Source organism: Rosa rugosa, chromosome 1 (genome assembly GCF_958449725.1).
Source record: "Rosa rugosa chromosome 1, drRosRugo1.1, whole genome shotgun sequence".
NCBI classification, from domain to species: domain Eukaryota; kingdom Viridiplantae; phylum Streptophyta; class Magnoliopsida; order Rosales; family Rosaceae; genus Rosa; species Rosa rugosa.
The window spans coordinates 17,464,320-17,487,339 of NC_084820.1; the positions used below are offsets into that span (position 1 = coordinate 17,464,320).

The window sequence follows — 23,020 nt, forward strand, 5'->3', positions numbered from 1 at the left end:
AAGAAAAGAAGTGATCAGATTCAAAAGGATCGGGAAATTGTTTATGACAAGCATATGGATCTTGCTTCATGTACTTGCAAAAAATTTCAAAGTGAAGGAATCCCTTGTAAGCACATCTTGGCATATTTGCTGAAAGTTCAGGAAGTAGATTACTTGCCTGACCAATACATTTTGAAGAGATGGACTAAAGTTGCAAATGCTGCTGTAGTTAAGGACCTAGATGGGTTGGTGATAACAGATACAAATGCATTGGTGGTGAAGCGTAGTAAATTATTTCATCATGCTTCACTTGTTATTGACAAAGTCCTTACAAGTCCTGATGAAGCTCAGACCATGTTTCTCGAGGCACTTGACAATGTGCTTGATAAGCTCAAACAAATGCAAGTCAATAGTAGTGAAAGTGTGAGTATTGGTAAGAAGCTGCCAAGTGATGTTCAACATAGGTATAATGAGCCAAATGAAATCAAAGCGAAGGGTTCTGGAAAAAGGCTTAAGAAAACAAAGGAGAACACAAAGAGAAAGAGAAGTAGTACAAGGAAATGTCATGGATGTGGTTTGTATGGCCAATTACATGATAAACGAAATTGCCCGGCACTTAGTACGGCTAAAGATAGGTAATGTTGTGAAATACTTTGTTTATTCCTTGTATCATTTCTTTTTTTATATATATAGTTTTGTAGTTAATTGTTGTTATTTTCATGTAGTTCTCTTTTTGACAAATCTGGGGACAAGGAGTCAGGTTCCTTTGTGGAAGATGATGACGAGCCAATATCAGCTGATGAAGATGAGGACTCCAGTTCCTTCGATGAAGATAATGACAATTAAGTTTTCCCTGCTTTTGAAGAGACTTTATGATTTGGTTTTGCAGCATAGCAGCAAAGTATAAAAAAAGAAATAGTTGAGCAGAAAAAATGCGATTTGCATCATTCCAGTGCTATGTAACTATTACAATTATGATATCTTCATCAGATAATGTATGAAGAATAGTTTGGATTACTGAATTCTAAGAGAAAAACAGAGTGAGCAAAACAAACCTCTCATATTCGAATTGATAGAATCCTTTATTCCTTCTTAATTAATCTTCTTGAGAGAATCCTTCATTCCTTAAAAGACAACAAAGGTATTATGAGAAGCAAATATAGAAACACATGTACGTAGACTAGTACATATAGTACTCATTTTTCTTGTGATCAAAGCTGGCAACTGACAAGTGAAAACAAATTACAATACTGTACTACTTTAATATATGAAACACATTCAAACCAGCTAATAATAATTGCAAAAGCTATGCAATCACAGACCATGTACATGGAATTTGATATGCTTAATGCCAAGAAATTTGGACAGAAACATAGCATGTGATCGATGAAGTTCCTGGTCTTACCTTTGAAGAGAAATGAGATTTGCTTGAATTAATTGTTGGTTTTGATTACAAGAGTGAACAGATATTTAAACTAGAGTACAAGCATAGAGAAGCCAAAAGCATGGCAGACAAGATTTGTGGAGATGCCAAATACAATGTGTGTGGCAGACAAGACTTTTGTCTTGGCACTTAGCACAAGGAGCATGCTTGCTTCAGTCTGTTCTATTAACCTTGGCTGCACTTGAACTTGTTCAAATGTGACTAGCAGCACTATCTACCCTGTGCAGCAATATTTCCTGCTCAGCTTTCTCTCCTTTGATCATTGTAATTTCATTCTTCTTCTTCTTCTTGTGTGTGATGTGTTTGTTGACATCCCCTTCCTTCTCTTTGGTTCCACCTAAAGATCAACCAATTTTCATAAGCAAAATACCCAAACTGACCAAAAAAAAAAAAAAAAACTCTAATCCAGATCGATCCATTTAAAACCATTTAGAACCCGCCCGTATGAGTTATGACCTTAAAAACCCACCCGTATGACATTAAAATGGACCCATTTTTTCCTGTTTTAATCATAGCCGTTGAGGCTCATTTAAGCCAGATCCTACAGCCATTATTGATCATCCGCATTTTTTCAAAAAACGGACGTCCTTAGTGGAGCATCCTTGTATATATATATATATATATATATATATATATATATATATATATATATATATATATATATTTATATATATTTTGAATAGAAGTTGATTGTTATTCAATAACTAACAGCCAAAAGGCCATAACTTACAAAACTTACATAAAAATTCAGGCAAGAAAATCTGGCAATACCTATCTAAGCTAAAGCAAACTAATTAACATCATTAGGTAGCTCACATTTAAGCAAGCCTATCCAAGAATGACAAAGTTTCGCCTCCTACGGAAAGAAATTATTCAACTAGCCCTCACTTGCCAATCATGCAATTGTGGTACAAGTAAGAAATTAGAAACGTCATAGAAGGCTCATAGAAACTGAATCATACTCACACAAGCTTAAACCCTAAAAATAACAATTAAACAATAACCAGCTCCTTCCCTGCCGAGTTGGAGCTTAGATTTGCACCTGCATTATTACCTGTAGCTTTTGCCTGAATGCGTTTGCGTGGACTGCCCTTTTTCTTCGGGGCTGGCCCCATAGAAACCGAAACCTCCACCAACTCACCCAGCTGAAACTCCCACAGAATAATTGCCAAACTAGGTTTGAATTGCCTCTTTCTCACACCCAAAGCCCTTGAGTGTTTGTCACTAGAAAAAAGCCCAACAGAATCCTCCATATATGCCCCATTAGCATTGAGGCCCAACCCTAATACCTGCCTCTCTGACCCAATAGTAGACCCATCAGTATCCGGCCCAAAACCCGGCAGCCCTAGCCCAGTCAACCCAGCGGTCAACCCTAATTCAAAATTAGGGCTTCTCACCAGTTTTTATGGAAAGACCGCCGCTCCACAAGCAGCCATAGCCTTTGATCCTGCTACCGTCTCCACAGGCGCCTTTCGTCCTTCCAACATCGACAGCCTCGCCGACGCCGTACGAGTCAATCCCGGCCCACCGACTATTGCCACAGAAGCTGGCGAGTTACGCATCGAATCAAACCCACGGTCCACCTCGTCTCGGCCCGACACCACCAGCGGCCACGCCTCCCCCTCAAATCTTTGATCACAGATCCCATCTCCATGCTCGAAGAATCCACATGCCATGCAAAGCCCATGACACTTCTCGTAATTGAGCTCCACCCATACCGAAACCGCCGACGAAAACTCAAATTTCCGCTGCGCCCATATCCGCCGGCGAACGTCCTGGATCACACGAATCCTCTAAACCGTGTCTTTCCTCTGCACACCCCCTTGGTCAACCAGAACGACAGTCCCCAGAGCACGGCCAATCAGCGTCAACGCCTTCTCGTTGTGCATAGCTATGTGCAAACCCCTCACCGCCACCTAAACCTCAAGAAAGTGCAGCGGTGCCGCATCGAGAGCCGAAACACCATCATAATCTGCCAGCAGCAACACAGAGTTGTTGTAGAACCATGGAGCTCTTGAAAGAACCCGATTCTTCACCTCCCTATCCTTGAATTGGAAGACAAAGATGTCCTCCTCCTCCTGTCGAATCAGAATTCTCTCTCTTAATCCCCAAACGTTGGAGATCGTCGCCGAAAACGACGGGATCACCACCGTCTTTTGGATAAGAGCCGGCCACATAAATAGAAAAACAAGTCGTGGATCGCATCCTCTCCTCCAACAAGGCTCACAACAACCTCCTCAGAAAGTATAGGAGGAGCCATCGTCTCCTCTGTCATCATCTTGCAGACTCGATCAATTTTGACGGCTAGGGCAAAGAATCCCTAGCAGAGCAAGAAAGTTGACTTTCAGGCAAACCGTGGCTAGTGATCAGTCGAGGTGGGTTGCCTGGGGTCTAAACCCTACTTCACACGGCATGGAAGGTACACAAGCTATGGTCGCTTCCCTCAAAGCCGATGGAATCATGGAAGTATGTCAGTCTATGAATCGCCAACAAAAGGCTATGGGACGATGTTAGAAAAAGGAAACCTCAACTTCCCCTTTTACGATTTGTCGGCAGTGTATGAGAAGAAGCAAATCGATCATCATCTTTGCCACCATACACCTACCAAACAATGTTACCACTGAATCATGTGTGGCAAGAAGGTCTGAATGTTTGGTGACTTGCCGATAATGTACTCGACATCATGACCTAACATTCAGTCCTTTGGGACTTTGCACTGATCTAAGAAAACATTGAAAGATTTCAGTAAGTGGTGAACACCATTCTACATCTACATTTAATGTTGCTGAATATCTATATATATATATACAGCCAGTTGGGGTAAAATTATATATAGTACCAACTAAATTAAAGCAGCTGATCCAGTATGGCTTTCCTTTGCAACAATTCAAATCTTGGTGCCCAAATGAGATTACAGTACGTATGATCTATATTTGGGTTTCAATTATATACTAGCTAGAACCGGCAAATTAAAAAGTGAAAATGTGCTTAGGTGTGCATTCAGATCATTTGAGTCATTTCATTATTGTACATTGCCTTCGTTCAGAAGAGTGAAGCTAGCTGTGGAGAATCTGACATAGAAGATCAAATACACTTGCACACAGCGGCCAAAGAACCAACCGCACAATAGGGAGCTTGAGTTCTAAGAGATTTATTGATTAGAATTTTCTTTGTTTTCACAGTCCTGAGATATGTAGAATCATCACTTGAAATTTGAAAATGAGTAAACTTCTTAAGCTTCATTATTGGTTCACTTACCGAGGATACAGGCATGAGTGCTAGTAAGTCAAATGGAGACAGACGATTATGGGCACACTCCATATAACTTAAATCCAGTAGATGCATAAGCTGCAAGAGTAGTTGTAAGCCCGGCACACGGCATACCGCTGGCCACGTTATGGGCAACTTTATTACAGTATCGATGGGCATATCATCAAGGATCGACATAGGAGCGTTGTATTTCCTCACACAAAACTCCTCTGAAATCAACTTCAGCCTCTATATATGAAAGCTTTGTAAACACCCTTGTAGCATGCCCTTTACTTTCCAGTAGGTGGAAAGAGTCACGTTGTTTCAGTAGCTTTGTTTTCTAGGTATAGTCACAAATTGTTCATTTTATATATAGTATGAACATTTCATTTTATTTTTGCAGCTGCATGAACACACAGTGTAATTCACAAAACTATCATATCTTGCCCATGCTTCTTAGTCAGTAAAAGCATGAAATAACTAAGAAGAGAGAGTCCTCAATAAATTGCTGCAATTGGAAGCAAACTGTAGAAAAAACAGAGCTAAAAACAATCCATATGGAAGAAGTACATGATTTTTATTGTTCAGAGCTGTTTAGACTTGCAATGGTTTCATTGGATAGAATTGCAGAATAAGATATTGGGGAAAATTGAATTATTTTGCTTACTCTTGTCAAAAGACATGCATATCAGGTAATAATAATATTTTGAAAGGAGTGGAAACCTTTGGAATAATCACAAAGGTGAAAGTAGACTTAGATGCTCATTCTCAAATTATTGTTGCACCTATCACTGCAATATTGTGAGCATTCACATAATTGGATTCAGATAATAGGAGTTGCATGAGATGTTCAAGTTGTATAGGGTAATTGTTTACATCAAAGAACTCAAATTGAATTTTGCTTGTTTTTTAGGGAAGATAATCAAGTTGCAGATACTTTTGCTAATTTTGGTTGTTATTCTAATGGTTTAGTTTGGTACCATCCTTTATTTTTTATTTCTGTAATAAAGATTACTTAGGTCTTCTAAATTTCCGCATTCGATAGATTTTTTTAGAAGAGATTTGGTTTGGCCTCCTTTGTATTGCAATTTATTTTGGTTGAATAAATTTCTCATTACAGGTTCATCCAAAAATAGTATAGTTGCACACCTAGCTGCGCTAAAAAAAAAAAAAACTGACATACTAGATTTATTTATTTATTTATGTATTTTTGGAAAGAAAAGTTTCATTGAATTAGCGATCGCTTAGAAGGCTGTGATTCTAGTTGGTTTCAAAGAATATATGTATGTATAGTTGTAGTCCTCGATCCAATGTTTAGACATTCACACAACTAGTCATTAAAAAAAAAATTAAAAAAGACCAAAGTTCGAGAATTTATCAGCTGCCAAAAGTAACTCCATAATAGAAGTTTGAGTCTTCATAAGGCAATGGATACCTAGTGATAGGCCGAAGTACCAGATGAAGCTTTTACTTATACCTTACCAAATGTTTTTGAAATTAACTTCAAAAACAGGAAGTGATTCTCCGCTTCTTATTCATCACAAATTGAGAAGGTACATAAGAGACACTACTTAGATCACAGCAAATGTACAATGGAATCAGGTTCCATTAGAACAAGACGTCATTGCCACAAAGAGCTCACAACTCCCGATGATAAGAACGGCGCTCCTGCGATTTTCTTTGTTCTCAAAATCTTTTTCACTAACATCTTCCACCTAATCTCGTCTTTCTTACTCTGTTTCCTAATTCTCTCTTTAAAGTTCCTGCAATGAAATTGTTTCCAGAGTTAGTTATAAGTTCAGAAGTTTGTATACAACATAGCATGAAGTCTGAAAACAAAACAAACACCAATTAGAATGTGAAGTATCAATCCTAGCTAGATACACAATGACCCATGAAATCAAAATTCTTTTGCATACAGCCGGTCAGATGCAACCACTTTCCCACAAGTATTGGTCACCTGATTAGTTATTGTGAGAGAATGGTTGTATATATACATGAATTTCTCCATAGTAATTCCTACTCATATTGAGGTAACGTACATTGTTTTACATGTTTCCTTTTTTTCGTTTTCTTTTTGCATGTAAATAACTCTCCTCGATGCTTATTGAAACTCAGTGCAAAAAAATGAAAGAGGAAGAAGAAAGGAAGTAGGCAGACCTGCACAAAGGAACCTTACAGACATGGGAATCAGCACAAAGGCGGGAGTGTAACTCCAACAGCTGCCACATTCTCTTGCAATGGATACAACCACCAGGGACTCTCAATTTACAACCAGCAAAATGACGGACGAGCAATTCCAGTCCCTTACAGGCGACATATTTACAAGGATCCTTATTCTCTTTAAAGTCCTTATCGCATGGTCCAATTGTTTGACAACCATCTCTGTATATGTGCACAAGAGCCTCCATCGCATCATATAATAGCAGATATATTTTTCTCTCATTTATCTTTCTGATCCTCTCCTTTTTCCTCTGAAAATGAGTTCAAAGATAAAAATCATTAATTCATGAAGATGGGGCATGGGGTACTTGAAGAAAATAAAAGAAGACAATACCAAAAGGATCGCTTACGTTATCTTCTTCAATTGCAGATTCCAAGAGTTCCTTTTCTAGTGTTGGGTGACTCTGCTTCATAACTTTCCATCCTTCAGTCACAGAAACAGCTTTAAAGTTCTTCAGGATCATACGGTGACAAATAAGGCTAAGCCGAGGGGCGTCACACAGTAATGCAAGTTGAAAAATATCAACTACATTCTCTTTGGTAAGCAAGCCACCTTCCAGCTTCTGTTCACACTCTCGCTTCAGCGGAGAAACTGCATAGAGATGTGAAAGCACCAACAAGGCTACAACAAACTCCTCCATTTCTTTTTCTTCATAGCTAAACAGAAAACACCAGAAACAATCAAAGCACTTCAGCATTGTGCTTAAACTTTGAAGTAGTATTTTTCAGGTCAGTAAAACATTCAACAAAAAAGAAAACCAAATTTGGCTTTCCACATTAATTACAATTAGTATTCATAAATTGTAAAGGATGAACAGTCACCATGGACTCTTCATGCTAATCTTCTAGGTTCATCTATGAATTCTGACTTACACGTCAATTCTGAGGAATCAAATTTCCAGAAAGTACAGTTAAGTAGAAAAGGCACTCATTAGGGAAGAAAATGTTACCAGTAAGAGTACAAGAAACGAATAAACACTCTAACTGCGTCATATGGAAATCCTCGAATAGAGATTGTTCGTGGACGACGAGACACTTTTGGTTGCCTCAACAGGCCTTTCATTACAGGAGAAGCCATTCCCTGACAAAATAGCATCCAAATACAATGTGACCATGAAATCATATACCAATCCGGGAAGTAAATTACTCTTACAATTGGGATAGCTCTTGTTTACAAGTTTGCATTATAGTATTACACTATCGTTTTAGGTGAAAACATTTAAAAATAAGAAACCAATAAAGTATTGCCTTTAATAATTTTAGGAATAATGGACCAAATACAATTGTCCTGCACTGAATAATTCATTGTCCATTGTTTAGCCTCTTGATTGGAATATCTTTTCAAGTTACTTGAACCCAGGCATTTTGGGATAAGACATCTTCACAAGATGGTTTAGTTCAGGACAATATACCTTGAGCGAAATTCCTAACTCGTTAGGTACGTGGAGATCCTAGGAGAAAATTCTTATAGGTGGTTAACAATTCCCATTAGGCAGAGCAGATCCAGAGGCAAAATGGTGACTCAGGTGAAATTCCTAACCTAGCAGGTATTGCTAGAGAAAATTCACAGTTTCACTAGTCAAGGTGGAGTTGGCTTTAGGCACAAAATGGATTTACATCATGATCTGCCAACAAATTGAATGATAGTGTACGTTACTGATCTAAGATAGAAACTTTGATTTGATCGGTGAAGATTGTAAGGCATTGTGGATCAAGTACAATTATGTCAATTGGAGTAAGTAATTCCCATCATGTCTTATGTCTGCCAGTGGAAAATTCAGTACAAGATTATGATTTCCCTGAAAATTTTGCCTTCCTCACTAGAAATTTATGGATGATCAATTAAGGCTCAAGAACTGCAACAGACCATAGACAAGAGCACTTATCGGATCTTAATCAATGTTAAACTTACAAGAAGGTTAGCATGTGCATAGACGATGCCCCCATCATCCGTATGAATAGCAACATCTGCTCTATAGCCTTCGTCAAAGAGGCGCCCCCATAAATCTGTTGTTGCCTTGGAGACGTAGTTGCACCTCCTTACTGGTGATGCATTCGATGATAACCCCTTATGAAAACTGTTTTTGACTGGACCAGGCCATAGTGGAACCATCGGAGAATCTCTGTTGTCAACTGTGGCTGATCTTTTGTGGATGTTGTCCGCCTGACACATTGTGTCTACTTGTCTAGGGTACAGTTCTGCAGAAGTATTATAACTATCAGAATCAGTTTTAACTGGAGGGTATGAACAGAAACACTTTTACAATATGAACCATCATATATAAGGCAAATGTTGAATGGAATAGAGAGATTATATCTCTACTGTTGATCAAAAGGATTTAGTATGCGGAATACAATACACTGGATACTACTTTCGATATTATATAATATAGAAGTAGCTAGATGCATGGTATATGTTTCCCTCTCAATGAAGGAACAATCCTACTTTCGATCAAGAACACACAATTGCCTTATCAGGTATTAAAACCCAAGAATTATGAAAAAAAAAAAAACAAGGGGAAAATACACCATCCAATTTGTTGCACAAATGGTAAAATCATTGACAACAAGGAAAACAAAATTAATTACCACTGAATTGAATCATCAGGGATTTCGAGGTTGTAAAACAACATGAAATTGTGCATACTAGAAATCAGATAATCTTTTTTCTAAAAAGCAATACAATATGAACATTAACAGAATAAGATCTCTCCTAAACCTAAAGAAATACAATGTGCAGAATAAGATCGATCTCTCCCAGATATAATACATTTAAGAACCAAGCACCAACATAATTCAAGTCTCAAAAAGGCCTAACATGCTTTTCAATTTTTGGATCTAAATAGTACCAAAATGAACAAAACCAATTATTCAATTTTGCAAGTTGATCAAAATAATCAGCCGCCATCAATCAATATGCTTGATCACTTTCATTTCTATGCACAACTTTATAATACAATATCGAAAATTACATACACCCCACGTTCATATCTCAGAAAATGATCACGTACCCTAATTGAAGCGGTGGAAGAATCACTTCCTGACGACGTCGTTTCACCTCCGGGCAACCTCACCAGAGATGCCCGCCCTCTGGCGGCAAAGGAGACGAAGGAAACCACAACCACCTCTCTCTGTACTCTCTCTCTCTCTCTCTCTCTCTCTCTCTCTCTCTCTCTCTCTGTGTCTCTCCCTCAGCGTTGAGGTTGAGGGAGGACTTGGGGCACTCACTCGACACGTGAGAGAATTCTGCAACATCCAACTCCCCTACATATAAGATTCACCAACCTCACAATGCCCATCTGTAAGTCTCATTGGGAGCCCAAGAACTTCGGACGAGAGAAGGATCAGAACGCTGCCGTTTTGGTACTTTGCTGTGTCGACCTACGCGCTTTCCCGCGTTTCGCATTTCATTACTGCCAACTACTTTAACGGTCATTATGAAAAAGCACGGGGTAATCTGCTTGGTTGGGAGTCAGATTTTCAGGGTAGTAGGTGATATTTTAGCAAACTACAGCTCATTTTGGCGGTGGTGGCTTCCGGTTTGCCATTTATCTCAAACACGAGATTTGGGTAGTAATCAAATCAATGCAGCGATTTACTTTGAGATAAAACCTAGTTGGTTGGTGATGCAACCATGCATGGGATGGCAATTGAATAATGAGGCCACGAGGGACACATGGTTTAGCGAATGGTCAGAACTGATTTATTTAAGATTTAGTTTGAGATCAATTGGATCTATGATTCTAGTTTTTTTTTTTTGTTTTTTTTTTTTTATCAAATGGTTCAATAATACGGAAAAAAAAATCAGTACAACTCGTATGATCGATATAAATATGATTTATTAACGGTTCTGCTTATAACAAAATAGCCAACATGCTTGAAGTTAACTTCTTGTATGTTTTAAAAGTAGAAATTGCTTATGGCTTTGTATGAAATTTATCTTTCCACTATGTCACCGTTGTGAAGTAAATAGAGTTGTCCAGTTATTTGGTATGTCAACCCTTGGTATTTAGTGCATGCTTGAATACATAGGATTAGTGGGAGCTCTTGTTATTATTTGAGATGTTCTCTTGTTACTAATTGTTTGGGGTTTAGGCTTTACGTTCCCATCTTTATATTCAATAGTTTCATTAATGAAGACTTGAGCATACCTGCACCAGCTCTTATTTAAAAAATAATAAATAATAATAATAATAATAATAATAATAATAATAATAATAATAATAAATAGAAATTGTAATATTTTTGTGTCCATGTAATTGTTTTAATAATTAGAATATTCATCCCACAAGTAATTCACAATAGGCAAAAAGGTTCGGAATTTTGAATGGAAGGTTTAGTATGTATATCAGGATATGGACATTTTAAAATTAACATATTTCATTACTGGTAAAAGAACTAGGGCCAATTACATATAAGGTCATTTTAAAAAAAAAATTAGCCATAGGACCACCAACTATTTTTTTTCCCTCATAAGAGCATCTTTAGCAATGCTAGCCATTTTTTAGTCAAATTTTAGTCAAAGTAGCTAAAAAGTTATTTTGGCTAGCCACTTTAGAAATACGTCTGTATCAGTGCTCTCTATTTTAGCTAGTTTTAAATTTATATTATTTTTTAAGTGAAGATTAAATAGTTTAAATGTATTCATTAATTACATAAAATAACTCAATAGGAATGTATTAAATTATAGACAGCCTCATCTCGCTCTCTATATTTAGGAGCGAGATAGCTAAAAGTTATAATGGATAGTCACTTATAGCATCTTTAGCAGACTCTCTATTTTGGCTCTTTAGCTATTTTGGAGAGCATGTTTAGCTTTTTATCTATTTTAGCGGCTGCATCAGACTCCTAAGAGCATCTTTAACAATGCTAGCCATATTTTAGTCAAATTTTAGCTAAAGTAGCTAAAAAGTTATTTTGGCTAGCCACTTTTAAAAAACGTCTACATCAGTTCTCTCTATTTTAGCTAGTTTAAAATTTATATTAATTTTTAAAGGAAGATTAAATAGTTTAATTGTATTTATAAATTACATAAAATTACTTAAAAGGAATGTTTTAAATTATAGAGAGCCACACCTCGCTCTCTATATTTAGGAGCGAAATAGCTAAAAGTTATAATAGAGAGTCACTTAGGAGTCCTGGTGCAGATGCTAAAATAGATAAAAAGCTAAACATGCTCTCCAAAATAGCTAAGGAGCTAAAATAGAGAGTCTGCTAAAGATGCTCTAAGTGGCTCTCCATTATAACTTTTAGCTATCTCACTCCTAAATATAGAGAGCGATCGAGATGAGGCTCTCTATAATTTAAAATATTCTTTTTAAGTTATTTTATGTAATTTATAAATACATTTAAATTATTTAATCTTCATTTTAAAAATAATATAAATTCAAAACTAGCTAAAATAGAGAGCACTGATGCAGACGTATTTCTAAAGTGATTAGCTAAAATGACTTTTTAGCTACTTTGGCTAAATTTTGACTTGAAAATGGCTAGCATTGCTAAAGATGCTCTTAGGAGTCTGGTGCAGCTGCTAAAATAGATAAAAAGCTAAACATCCTATCCAAAATAGCTAAGGAGTCAAAATAGAGAGTCTGCTAAAGATGCTCTTAGGAGTCTGGTGTAGCTGCTAAAATATATCAAAAACTAAACATGCTCTCCAAAATAGCTAAGGAGCCAAAATAGAGAGTCTGCTAAAGATGCTCTAAGGCCACTACATTAAAAATTGTGTTATATTTTAGATATAAAAACTAACATATTTACATAAATGTCACTAGAGTAATTCTACAATCATTATCTCTCTCCTCTTCAGCGAGGTCTCTGGCCGACCTTTGGCGACCACAAAAACTACTGTTACTAGCAACAAAAGCTACTATGGTGAGATTTCCAGCGACTTCCAAAGAGGTCATAAAAGCTACTATCACCAACACTAAAAGCTACTCCCAAGGTTCTAAAAAACGCTAGGCGCTAGTCGGGCGGTAGCCAGAAGCCTAGCGCCCAGGGGCCTAGGCTGTTTTTTTTTTTAATTGAATTTTTATTTTTATAACATATAGTTATATAAATAAACAAGTGTTTATCTGTTTTTTTTTTCTTTTAAAACCTTCTTTTCCTTTTATATTATGTCCTCAAAATATAACTTAACGTATTTCTTTTGTATTTGAAACTAACATTATCTTAAACACAAAAATTTCAAGTACTTTTGTATTTGAAATTAACATTATCTTTTATCAAAAAAAACAAACAGACATTATCTCCACCGTATTAGAACTCTCTCTCTCCCCCCTCTCTCTCTCTTCCCTCTCTCACCGTGGCTGTCTCTCTGCCTGGCTTTCTCTCTCACCGGGTTGATAGCTGGTACCATGAAGTCTAATCAAGTCGACCTCCTCAAAGATGATACCTTTCTTCTTCTACTTTTGTTTTCTCTTCTTCAATTTCGTTTTCTGGGACGGTGAGAAAGAGAGAGAGAGATGAGTTTGAGATTCTGAACGAAATCGAAGTCGGGACGAAGTCAAGATCTGAATGTTGTTTTGTCCCATGATTTAGAAAAAAAAAAAGGCAGAGCGCCCAGAGACCGCCTAATAGCGCCTAGGCGGCCGCCGAGGAGCCGAACGCCCAGAAGGATCGCCCAGCCTGTAATCGGAACTGAAAGGTCACGCCCAGCGCCTAGGCGGCACCCAGGCCGATTTTTAGAACCTTGGCTACTCCCACCAGCAACAAAAGCTATTGACTCAGGAGAGGTCTCTGGCAAAATTTTCGGCAAGGTTTTCGGTGAGGTGACAAAATCTACTATCACCACTAAAAGCTACTCTCACCAGTAACAGAAAGCTACTCTAACTAGCAACAGAAAAATACTCTCACTAGCAACAAAAGCTACTGTCACCAACAAAAGCTATTCTCACAAGCATCAAATGTTACTCTCACTAGCAACAAAAGTTACTGTCACCACTAAAAGCTACTCCCACCAGCATAAAAAACTACTCTCACCAATAAGAAAAGCTATTGTCACAAACACCAGAAAGCTATTGTCAACATCAACTAAAGTTACTGATCACATCAACACTAAAAGCTATACCAACCTTAAAAGCTACTCTCACTAATACCAAAAACTACTACCAAGCAGAATAAAAGCTACTCACAGAACTAAGAAAGTTATTTACATAGACTGAGAAAGTTCTTCCCAGCTATCAAAGCTACTCCCAACGTCTGAGATAACTATTACTAACTGATACAAAAGCTACTCTAAAACATCAAAAGAAGTATATATTTACAATGTCAAATGCTTGAATCTAAACATTCTGATTTCACCCAAGCACAATTGCAATTAGGCACAAATTCAGCCAAATCGTCCGAAATCAAGAACAACCAGTCCAATAGGAAAAGAAAATTTTTGTTTCTTCTTTAAGATCACTCAAACTCGTGGAGGAAAAACATTCAAATGAATCTAAATCTACACAAACATGTGAACATCGAAATGAATCTGAATCCACCATAAACCAAATGAACACATAAAATAAGAAACTCAATCGCCACAAAAGATATGAATTCATACCAAGAAGAACATTCATCATCAACCAAAGAAGAAGAGATCACCAATTCTCATACAAAACAAATCAAATCTTAAACAAAAATAAAAGAATCGGGGACATGTTTGTGTTGTCAATTATTCCCAATCAAAACAAATCAAATCAAGGACCTGTTAGTCCCAATTATTCCCAAAAAAAAAAAATGCTAGTTTCTTGCCGGAGAAAAGCAAGGACGCTTGGGTCCGCCATAAGGTGAAACTGTTCGTGTTGTCACCGCCACCACTGGAGGATAATAAGAGAGGTTGAGCTAATGCTACTCCCTCTGGCCTCCGGTGCTCAACAGCCTTTGATCGACCACTAGAACTCTGGATTTTAATCGGATCTGTGAAGTAGTTAAAGAAGAAAAGCTCTGGCTCCGGCATGCTTCGACAGCGATCGGAACTCAGCTTCGGCTTCGACCTGCTTCGACTCCAACAATTGGACCTGCTTCCCCGGCCTAGCCAATCGAATCTCCGTGAGCCGTCGAATTCAATTGTTGTTGCGGCGATCCGAAATCAGCTCTAACTCCGGCCTACTTCGACTCGGAGTGCTGCACCTGCTCCGACTCAGCAATCAGACCTCAATGCTCCGTTGTTTGATTTTCTGACGCTTCAACGCCATTCGAAGCTACTCTCAGATCCCTCGTCGGACGGCTCAAATTGAAGAAAACCCTAGAAATTTAGAACGAGGAAAAGAAGACGGGTCTGAAGGAGAGAGAGAGAGAGAGAGAGAGAGAGAGAGAGAGAGAGAGAGAGAGAGAGAGAGAGAGAGAGAGAGAGAGAGAGAGAGAGAGAGAGGTTGAGCGGATAGTTTAGGTGGAAGGGTAAAATCGTCAGAAAAGAGATTATTTGAAGATGCAAGTGGCCTTATGTGTACAAAATAAATTAGGTGGCCTTATGGCTAATTAAAGTTTCAAAATGACACTTGTGTATAATTTTCTAAAAGAACTAATTGTATATGTACGGTTTTTATTTTTAAGGAAAGATCTAAATGGATGAAAAAACATATATATGGTCTAGGTGCCGATGAGCTGTGACATGTTGATAAGTTATAATTTCAACATTATAAAAGTCATGAGTTGATCGATTCTTACTAACATATGTAAGGGTAGGGTGGGCTAAGAGTTTTTTTTTTTTTTAGAAAAAGAAGAATATATATATATATATATATATATATATATATACAGATCCTATCCAGAGCGGAGCTCCGCTTTGAAAATTTACGTGTGAAGTTCGAGTTTTGGGTCACTTTTCGGTCGCACATCCACATCTCGACCGTTCAGTTTTTAGGTACTAGTGTATAGATCGTCTCTGCAAATTTTCAGCCAAAATGATGATCGTTAAGGCATTGATAACTGCCTTAAAGCTAGTACGGTTCAGGTTGACAGATTCAGTCCGTCCATTGGTTTAAGCGAGTTAGATACCTTAACGATCATCAATTTGGCTGAAAATTTGCAGAGAGGATCTATACACTAGTACCTAAAAACTGAACGGTCGAGATGTGGATATGCAACCAAAAAGTGACCCAAAACTCGAACTTCACACGTTAATTTCAAAGCTGAGCTCCGCTCTGGATAGGATCTGTATATATATATATATATATATATAGTGCTTCTATTCATACCTCCTCATTTAGTCTTGGACCTCCTTTGATTTTTGCAAAAATCTAATCCCCATTTTACCCCTGTAGGCTATAGGAAAAGAAAAAGAATAAAAAAAGAAGAAGTAGAACTGAGGACAAGGTAGAGAGACGAAGTCCCTTGCAATACGATTTTTTTTTTTTTAATTTGGTTACAAGGGTAAAATAGAGATTCAATTTTTACAAAAATTGGAAGAGGTCCAAAAGCTAAATGAGGAGGTATGAATAGAAGCACTCATATATATATGATTTTTTTTTTTTAAGAATAATATATATATATATGGTTTAGGTCTCTATTTGTTTGAGTCCAAATGTACTCTTTTTGCCAACAAAACTGTTCATTGCTTTTTATTTTGAGAATTTTTATAGAGGAATTATTGTCAGCTCAATTGCATCTCCTCTTGTTATTTTTTTATGGTAGGCCTTTTACCGACAAATATTTTGTCGATAATGTATATATATTTTTTTAATGTGAGGCTTCTTGTCTATGAACATTTCGCCTTGTTGCGGATGAATATTTCATCGGCAGAGTGCATATTTATTTTATTTTTATGGGAGATTTTTTTCAACGAATATTTCATTGGCAAACATTTATCTCTTTTGATATATATAAAAATTTTGGGACTCATCGCAAAGATGGCCTTGTCACCAAGCAAAAACAAAATACCTAGAATTCTTTTTTGGTTGCCGAAACAATGGGCAGCAACGCAGAGAAAGGAAGATTAACAAGTTTAACTAGGAGCTTTAGAATTTGAATTGGAAGGATTGTTTCCAACCTTCAGCCTTTTTTTTTTTTGGTCAACCTTCATACTTTACCATATACGTACCTTTGGAATTGGGACTACCAAAGTATTAACCAAACTGAAAATGAAACCAAATAAACAGATTAACCTTGCAATCTGACTGTGAGGTCGTCAGGTTGTTCGCATATATAGAAGAAAGTATTTCACAAAGCTAGTTGCCCTGGTGATGTTGAAGATATTGCAAGCTGAAAGGGAGAGTCCATGTTTGAAGAGCTTGACATGTAAAAGGCTATAGAACATAGATGAGCCCATCTTTTTTTCTTTTTTTTGGTCTGAAATAGATGAGCCATCTTAACTCCTAACAGAGTCCAAGGCCCAAAAAAAAAAGAAACCAAAGCTTGGCCTGTAAGACTATTACAAAACATTCTTGGCCATAAATTAACAAGGCCAGGGATACCACTCAATAGAAGGCAGAAGCTGAGCTACAATGGAATGGCCAGTCAAGGACCTATATATCGGGTGATATTTTGCTTGACGAGAGTATCAGTGTAGCAGGCACCATGAATATGCTTACATTGCATAAAGTCGAACTTGCTCATCAATATCTTGCAACTGTCAATCGATATCGATACCGATACCGATGAGCAAGAGGGTGGAGATCTGTGTCCTCATTTTGTATCAATTGCAATCTCAATTTGGTTCTCAATACTCATGCCAAAATTCCCAATAAAATTTCAGAAAATTGTATTTTTCACCAAAAAACAAAGAAAGAAAGCCTGCCGTATGCGCTATAGGTTTGCAAGCACAGAGGCACTTAGTTTGGATGTGGATTTCTCACTCCTTTATTCTCATATTCTTATTCACGCTTCCAAAATTTACATTTTGTTAACTAGCAAGCTAGCCTCTAGGTTGGTCACTTTCTGAAGAGGAAAAGAAAATGGTTGCTTAGTGTCTCTTCAAGGACTCTAGACTGTAGTCTAGTAGTCTAGTTACAACTAGTAGTGAAAATGTAACATAATAAAAAAAATAAGGTAACCAAAAACAGAATTATATTGATATAACGTACTTTGAGACTAGAGTCGCGATCCAAATGGCTAGAGTTAGAGTCGGAATAAAAAGGTCGGGGTAGGTCTCAGGTTTGGGTTGGGTTAATTGTTAGAACAAAAATGGACTCATCACGAGTTATCCTAGAATAACTAGGAAACCATTAAACGCATCAATTTGAGTACAACATGGATCTGGAAAAGAATCAACCTAGATATCTAATGTGATAGTGTATTTAGCATTGGATTAGTAATCCGTTAATTGGACTACAAGAAAGTCCTAAACTGTGATGCATTAGGAATCTGAGATACAAGTCTTGTTCTTTAAGGAAAACCTTTATGGGAGGATTCCTAAGACTTGAACTTGTATAAATAAGAGGCTAGGGTCCCTGTTATCACCACCGGTTCTTGCAAGCATTGTGTTCTGCCCATTCAGAAGCTTAAGTTGGTGAATAGCAGAAGACTTCAAGCTCACCTTCATCATTGTTTTTGCAGCTGCAACAATGGTTTCAACTTTTGATGTCAATGGTATGATTAATCTCCTCAAGTTATTGTTGAACAAATATAATTATGTGAGCTTGTTTGTAATTTAGTTTTAAAATTGGTATCAGAGCTTAGGCTCACGAAAATTGTTCTTCAGTTAATTTCAATGAAAAATCATTTTAAGTTTTCAAAAAAAAAAAAAAAAAATTGCCTTGCAATAAAACGGCCACGTTTTGGCCATCTTCAGAAAATCCTTCAAGGCTCAAGTCGCAGCATGTGCTGATCCAAGCCCATACCCGGCTCGAAAACCTGTTCCTTCAGAAACTAAAGAAGGTGACCGTAATTTTACAACGGTCATCTGAGTTAAGTGGGTTTTCTGGGTTTTGGAATCAGAAGCACAAAGGATGATTCATCCTTCTGGGAATTCAAAACCCTTATGCTGTCAAATCAAGATGCCAAGAAGGATGTTTTTGCTGCACTCTGGTTTTTGAATTCATGCTTCCGCGAAAGGTTTTGCAGCAAAATTAGGAAATTTGCAAAGGTTGGTTTTTAGAGAAAAATTCAGTTTTGATTCAATTTTGTTTTCATTGATGAGCACAAGAACCCTAGTAGCATTCCCGGCGTGCGCATAGGCTAGAGTAGATGGTGACCGGATGAAATTTAAATTTCTTGGATGTTTTTGTGTTCTTGTGAAATCGACATTGTGCTTGCATATCTGTGTTGTTGTGTTTGTGATTTGATATGTATGATTAATGTGAATTCTTAAAGTTTTGTATATGAGAATCATGATATAACAATGCTTGCAGAAAACTCCCAAAAATTTTAGGCATTGTTGAATTTTGACAGATACAAAGAGCTTAGTTTCTTATAAGGATTATTAATCCGGATAGAAAATCAAGTTTTCAAGCTAAATGTGGTTTGTGTTTTCTGTAGGTTTGAGTGAACATATTGCACAAAGCACTCTTCACTAATTCTTACAGACAACCTTAAGTTAACAAGCCAGAAAAATTGTATCTCGTGTTTTAAAATTGTGCATATAATTTTGCTTCCAAAGAAGTAGTACAGTATGATTTTAGAATGCAGATAGCAATATGCATATTTATTCTTTTCAAATATGGATACTTAGAATTCAAATTTCAGTCTAAAGATGTGATATGTGTTCTTTAGATAACTTGGATTGAATGAATGTGGCATGTTGATTTGGAATCTTCAGAGTATTCTGCTCAAAAGTGATACATGATATTAATTTGGTTAAAGGGCTGTTAATATGTGACATTGCTTGTGTTTTGTTTTTTGTTTTCTGTTTGCATTATTGTTTGTTATTGCTTAAAGTTACAGAAAACATAAAACTTAAGATTTTAAGAACCCTACAGATTGAAAACTCACAAAACTCTATTTTGTTTTTGCTCTTTAGGAGTCCCTACTATGATCTTGAACACCATTTAGCTCCTAACTGTCTATAACTACAAGAAGTGGAGAAACCAAGTGGATTTTTACCTAGGCATGAACCAGAACATGGATCTTTGCTTAACTGAGGATGAACCTGGAAGGCTTACTAGTGAAAGCTCAGATGAAGAGAAGAAATATTTTAAGGAGTGACATAAGGCTAATAAGATGGCAAAGAATGTTATTAGGACTACCATGTCAGACACAGTTAGAGGTAGTATAGAAGAACCTGATCTAGCCATGGATTTTCTGTATGCCATTCATGACATGTATAGGGAAAGTGACAAGGCTGAGGCAGCTAGATTGGCAAAAGAATTTAACGAGCTCAAGTACACTGGCACATGGAAAGTGAGAGAGCATATTATGAAGCTCATTGAGATTAATGCTCAGCTTAGGGACCTCAACATGGGGGTCACTGATGATCATGTAGTGCATGATGCACTGCATTCCTTGCCTAATAGCTTTAGCCAGCTCAGGACTAGCTACAATGCTCAAAAGTAAAAATGGAGCCTCAAGGAGCTGATTACCATCTGTGTAGATGAGGAGGACAGGATTATGAAGGAGAAAGAGCCTAGCACCTCAGTGAACCTTGTTGAGAAGCCTAAGAAGAAATACCAGAATCAGTCTAAACTCAAGCCTACCAAAACCATCTTTAAGGGATCTACCTCGGGAGCAGTTAAAGTCAACAAACCATTTAGGTTCAAGTGTTATTTCTGTAAGAAAGTAGGGCAGATGAAGAATTGGTTGATCAAAAAGGGTAATTTTTCTAACTCACTATTTTCCTTAGAAATTAATTTAGTTAATGTTGAACCAAAAACTTGGTGGATTGATTCAGGAAGTCCCTTACATATTACTAATTCTCTGCAGGGATTCATAAGGAAGAGAGTCCCAAGAAGTGATGAAGTGAACCTGTGTGTAGGCAATTGCATAAGAGTGGCAGTCAAAGCTATTGGAACATTAAAATTAGATCTTGGTTTAGGAAAGTTGTTAGTTTTGGATAATGTTTATTATGTACATTCCATGAGATGGAATTTAGTTTCAGTTTCTCTTTTGGTTAAATCTGGATGTAGACTTCTTATTGACAATAATAGAATTATTATTTCTAAAAATTCAGTTCAAATTGGTTCTGGTGTTATATTGAATGATTACCTACAGTTAAATTGTTCACACAGTCAACAAGAAATTTCTCTTCTACATCGAGTAACACTTTAACTGGTGTTAAAAGAACTAAATGCAATGAAAAGTCTGCATATTTGTGGCATAGAAGGCTTGGCCATATATCAAAAGAGAGATTGAAAATTTTGGTTAAAAACAATATCTTGAATGAACTTGACTTTTCTGATTTACAAGATTGTGTTGAATGTTTTAAGGGAAAGATAACTAACTTAAGGAAAAAGACTGCATACAGAAGCCAAGCACTTTTAGAGCTCATACATACTGACATTTGTGGTCCATTTAGAACTCAAACAATCTGTGGAAATGTATATTTCATAACCTTCATCGATGACTTTTCTAGATATTGTTATGTTTATCTACTTTTAGAAAAATCTCAAGCACTCAAAGCCTTTCAAATATTTAAGGCTGAAGTAGAAAAACAACTAGAAAAGAAATCAAAACTGTTAGGTTAGATGAGGTGGTGAATTTTATGGAAAATACACAGAGAGTGGACAACAAAAGGGTCATCTTGCTTTGTTTCTGCAAGAACAAGGCATTAAAGCTCAATATACCACACCATATAATCCTCAACAGAATGGTGTGACTGAGAGAAAGAATAGGACACTTTTGAATATGGTCAGGAGCATGAAGTACACAACAGGTCTACCTGGGTTTTTATAGGGTGAGGCTTTAAGGACTGCAAACTATGTTTGCAATAGAACACCTAGTAAAGCTATAGAGAAAACTGCTTTTGAGTTATGGTGTGGCAGAAAGCCTAGCCTTCACCATTGTCATGTATGGGGATGCCCTGCAGAAGCTAGAATTTATAATCCAAACATTAACAAACTTGATCCTAAAACAGTAAGCTGCTATTTTATAGGCTACCCTGAAAAATCTAAGGGTTATAGGCTTTATGCAGCTCAACACTCACCAAGAATTTTAGAAACACATCAAGTAAAATTCTTGGATGAGAAAATTCACAATACAAGTTTTGAGGATTTATCTTCAGAATTTGAAGAAATTGTGAATAATGAGCATACTGAAAGTATATTGCCTATAGTAAATGATACACAAGCAGCCATTAGTGTTCCAGAAACTCAAAATGCACAAGATCAACTTGTTGATCAAGAAATGCATTTTGCAGATGATCAAGCCAATCTTGAACCGCTACATGATCAACCACAGCCTGTAGAACCTCAAGATCAGCCTGCAGAACAACACCAAAATCCCCAATTAAGAAGATCTAATAGAGCAAGAAAACCAACTTATGGGGGGGGAAGATTCTGACTACATTGTTTATTTGCAATGCAAGAACATGAAGTTGAAATTGATCTTGTAGATGACAATGATCCAGTCACTTTCAATCAAGCTATTGAAAGCAGTCAGTCAAGTGAGTGGAAACAAGCTATGGAAGCTGAGATTGAGTCCATGAACCACAATGCAGTTTGGGATTTAGTGAAACCTAACCCCAAACAAAAGGCTATAGGCTGCAAGTGGGTGTTTAAAACTAAGAGAGATGCAAATGGGAATATTGAGAGACACAAAGCTAGGTTAGTTGCTAAGAGTTTCACACAGAAGGAGGGTATTGACTTTACTGAAACATTTTCCTCAGTTTCAACCAAAGACTCCTTTAGGATCATTATGGCACTTGTAGCTCAATTTGACATGGAGCTACACCAGATGGATGTCAAGATAGCATTCTTGAATGGAGAACTCGATGAAGTTATTTACATGAAGCAGCCTGAAGGGTTTATAGAACCAGGAACAGAAGATTTAGTCTGCAAGTTAAGAAAATCCATTTATGGTTTAAAACAGGCCTCTAGACAGTGGTATAAAAAGTTTAACTCTGTAATTTCTTCTTTTGGATTCACTAAGAATTTAGTGGATGCGTGTGTTTATCTCAAAACATCTGGAAACCAATTTATATTTCTGGTATTTTATGTTGATGACATTTTGTTGGCCTTTCAGGTTCAATTTAAAGCTACTTAAAGAAACCAAAGCTTTTGGACATCAAGGATTTTGGTGAGGCATCATATGTACTAGGAATCACTACAACAA

General features: G+C 37.0%; 3 protein-coding genes across 4 annotated transcripts; 1 reads left to right on the top strand and 2 right to left on the bottom strand.

The window, feature by feature from the left end:
- Positions 1-135: 135 nt before the first annotated feature.
- Positions 136-4,102, bottom strand: LOC133727433 (uncharacterized). Of its 2 annotated transcripts, XR_009855179.1 has the most exons (4): positions 2,478-4,102; positions 1,385-1,760; positions 1,035-1,103; positions 136-832 (listed from the first exon to the last, which is right to left on the bottom strand). XR_009855179.1 is itself a non-coding variant. In XM_062155014.1 (2 exons), the coding sequence occupies exons 1-2, from the start codon at positions 2,674-2,676 to the stop codon at positions 1,615-1,617; spliced, it is 345 nt and encodes a 114-aa protein (XP_062010998.1). In that variant the 5' UTR covers positions 2,677-4,102; the 3' UTR covers positions 1,381-1,614. The 2 variants fall into 2 exon arrangements, 1 of the variants encoding a protein (XP_062010998.1); XM_062155014.1 differs by lacking the exons at positions 136-832; positions 1,035-1,103 and having other exon boundaries at positions 1,381-1,760.
- Positions 4,103-5,936: 1,834 nt separating this feature from the next.
- On the bottom strand, positions 5,937-10,155 carry LOC133721857 (BTB/POZ and TAZ domain-containing protein 4-like). Its single transcript, XM_062148603.1, has 6 exons — positions 9,907-10,155; positions 8,808-9,094; positions 7,846-7,976; positions 7,246-7,552; positions 6,833-7,146; positions 5,937-6,435 (listed from the first exon to the last, which is right to left on the bottom strand). The coding sequence occupies exons 2-6, from the start codon at positions 9,066-9,068 to the stop codon at positions 6,294-6,296; spliced, it is 1,155 nt and encodes a 384-aa protein (XP_062004587.1). The 5' UTR covers positions 9,069-9,094; positions 9,907-10,155; the 3' UTR covers positions 5,937-6,293.
- Positions 10,156-19,975: 9,820 nt separating this feature from the next.
- Positions 19,976-20,308, top strand: LOC133715853 (uncharacterized). Its single transcript, XM_062142564.1, has one exon. The coding sequence runs from the start codon at positions 19,976-19,978 to the stop codon at positions 20,306-20,308; it is 333 nt and encodes a 110-aa protein (XP_061998548.1).
- Positions 20,309-23,020: the final 2,712 nt, after the last annotated feature.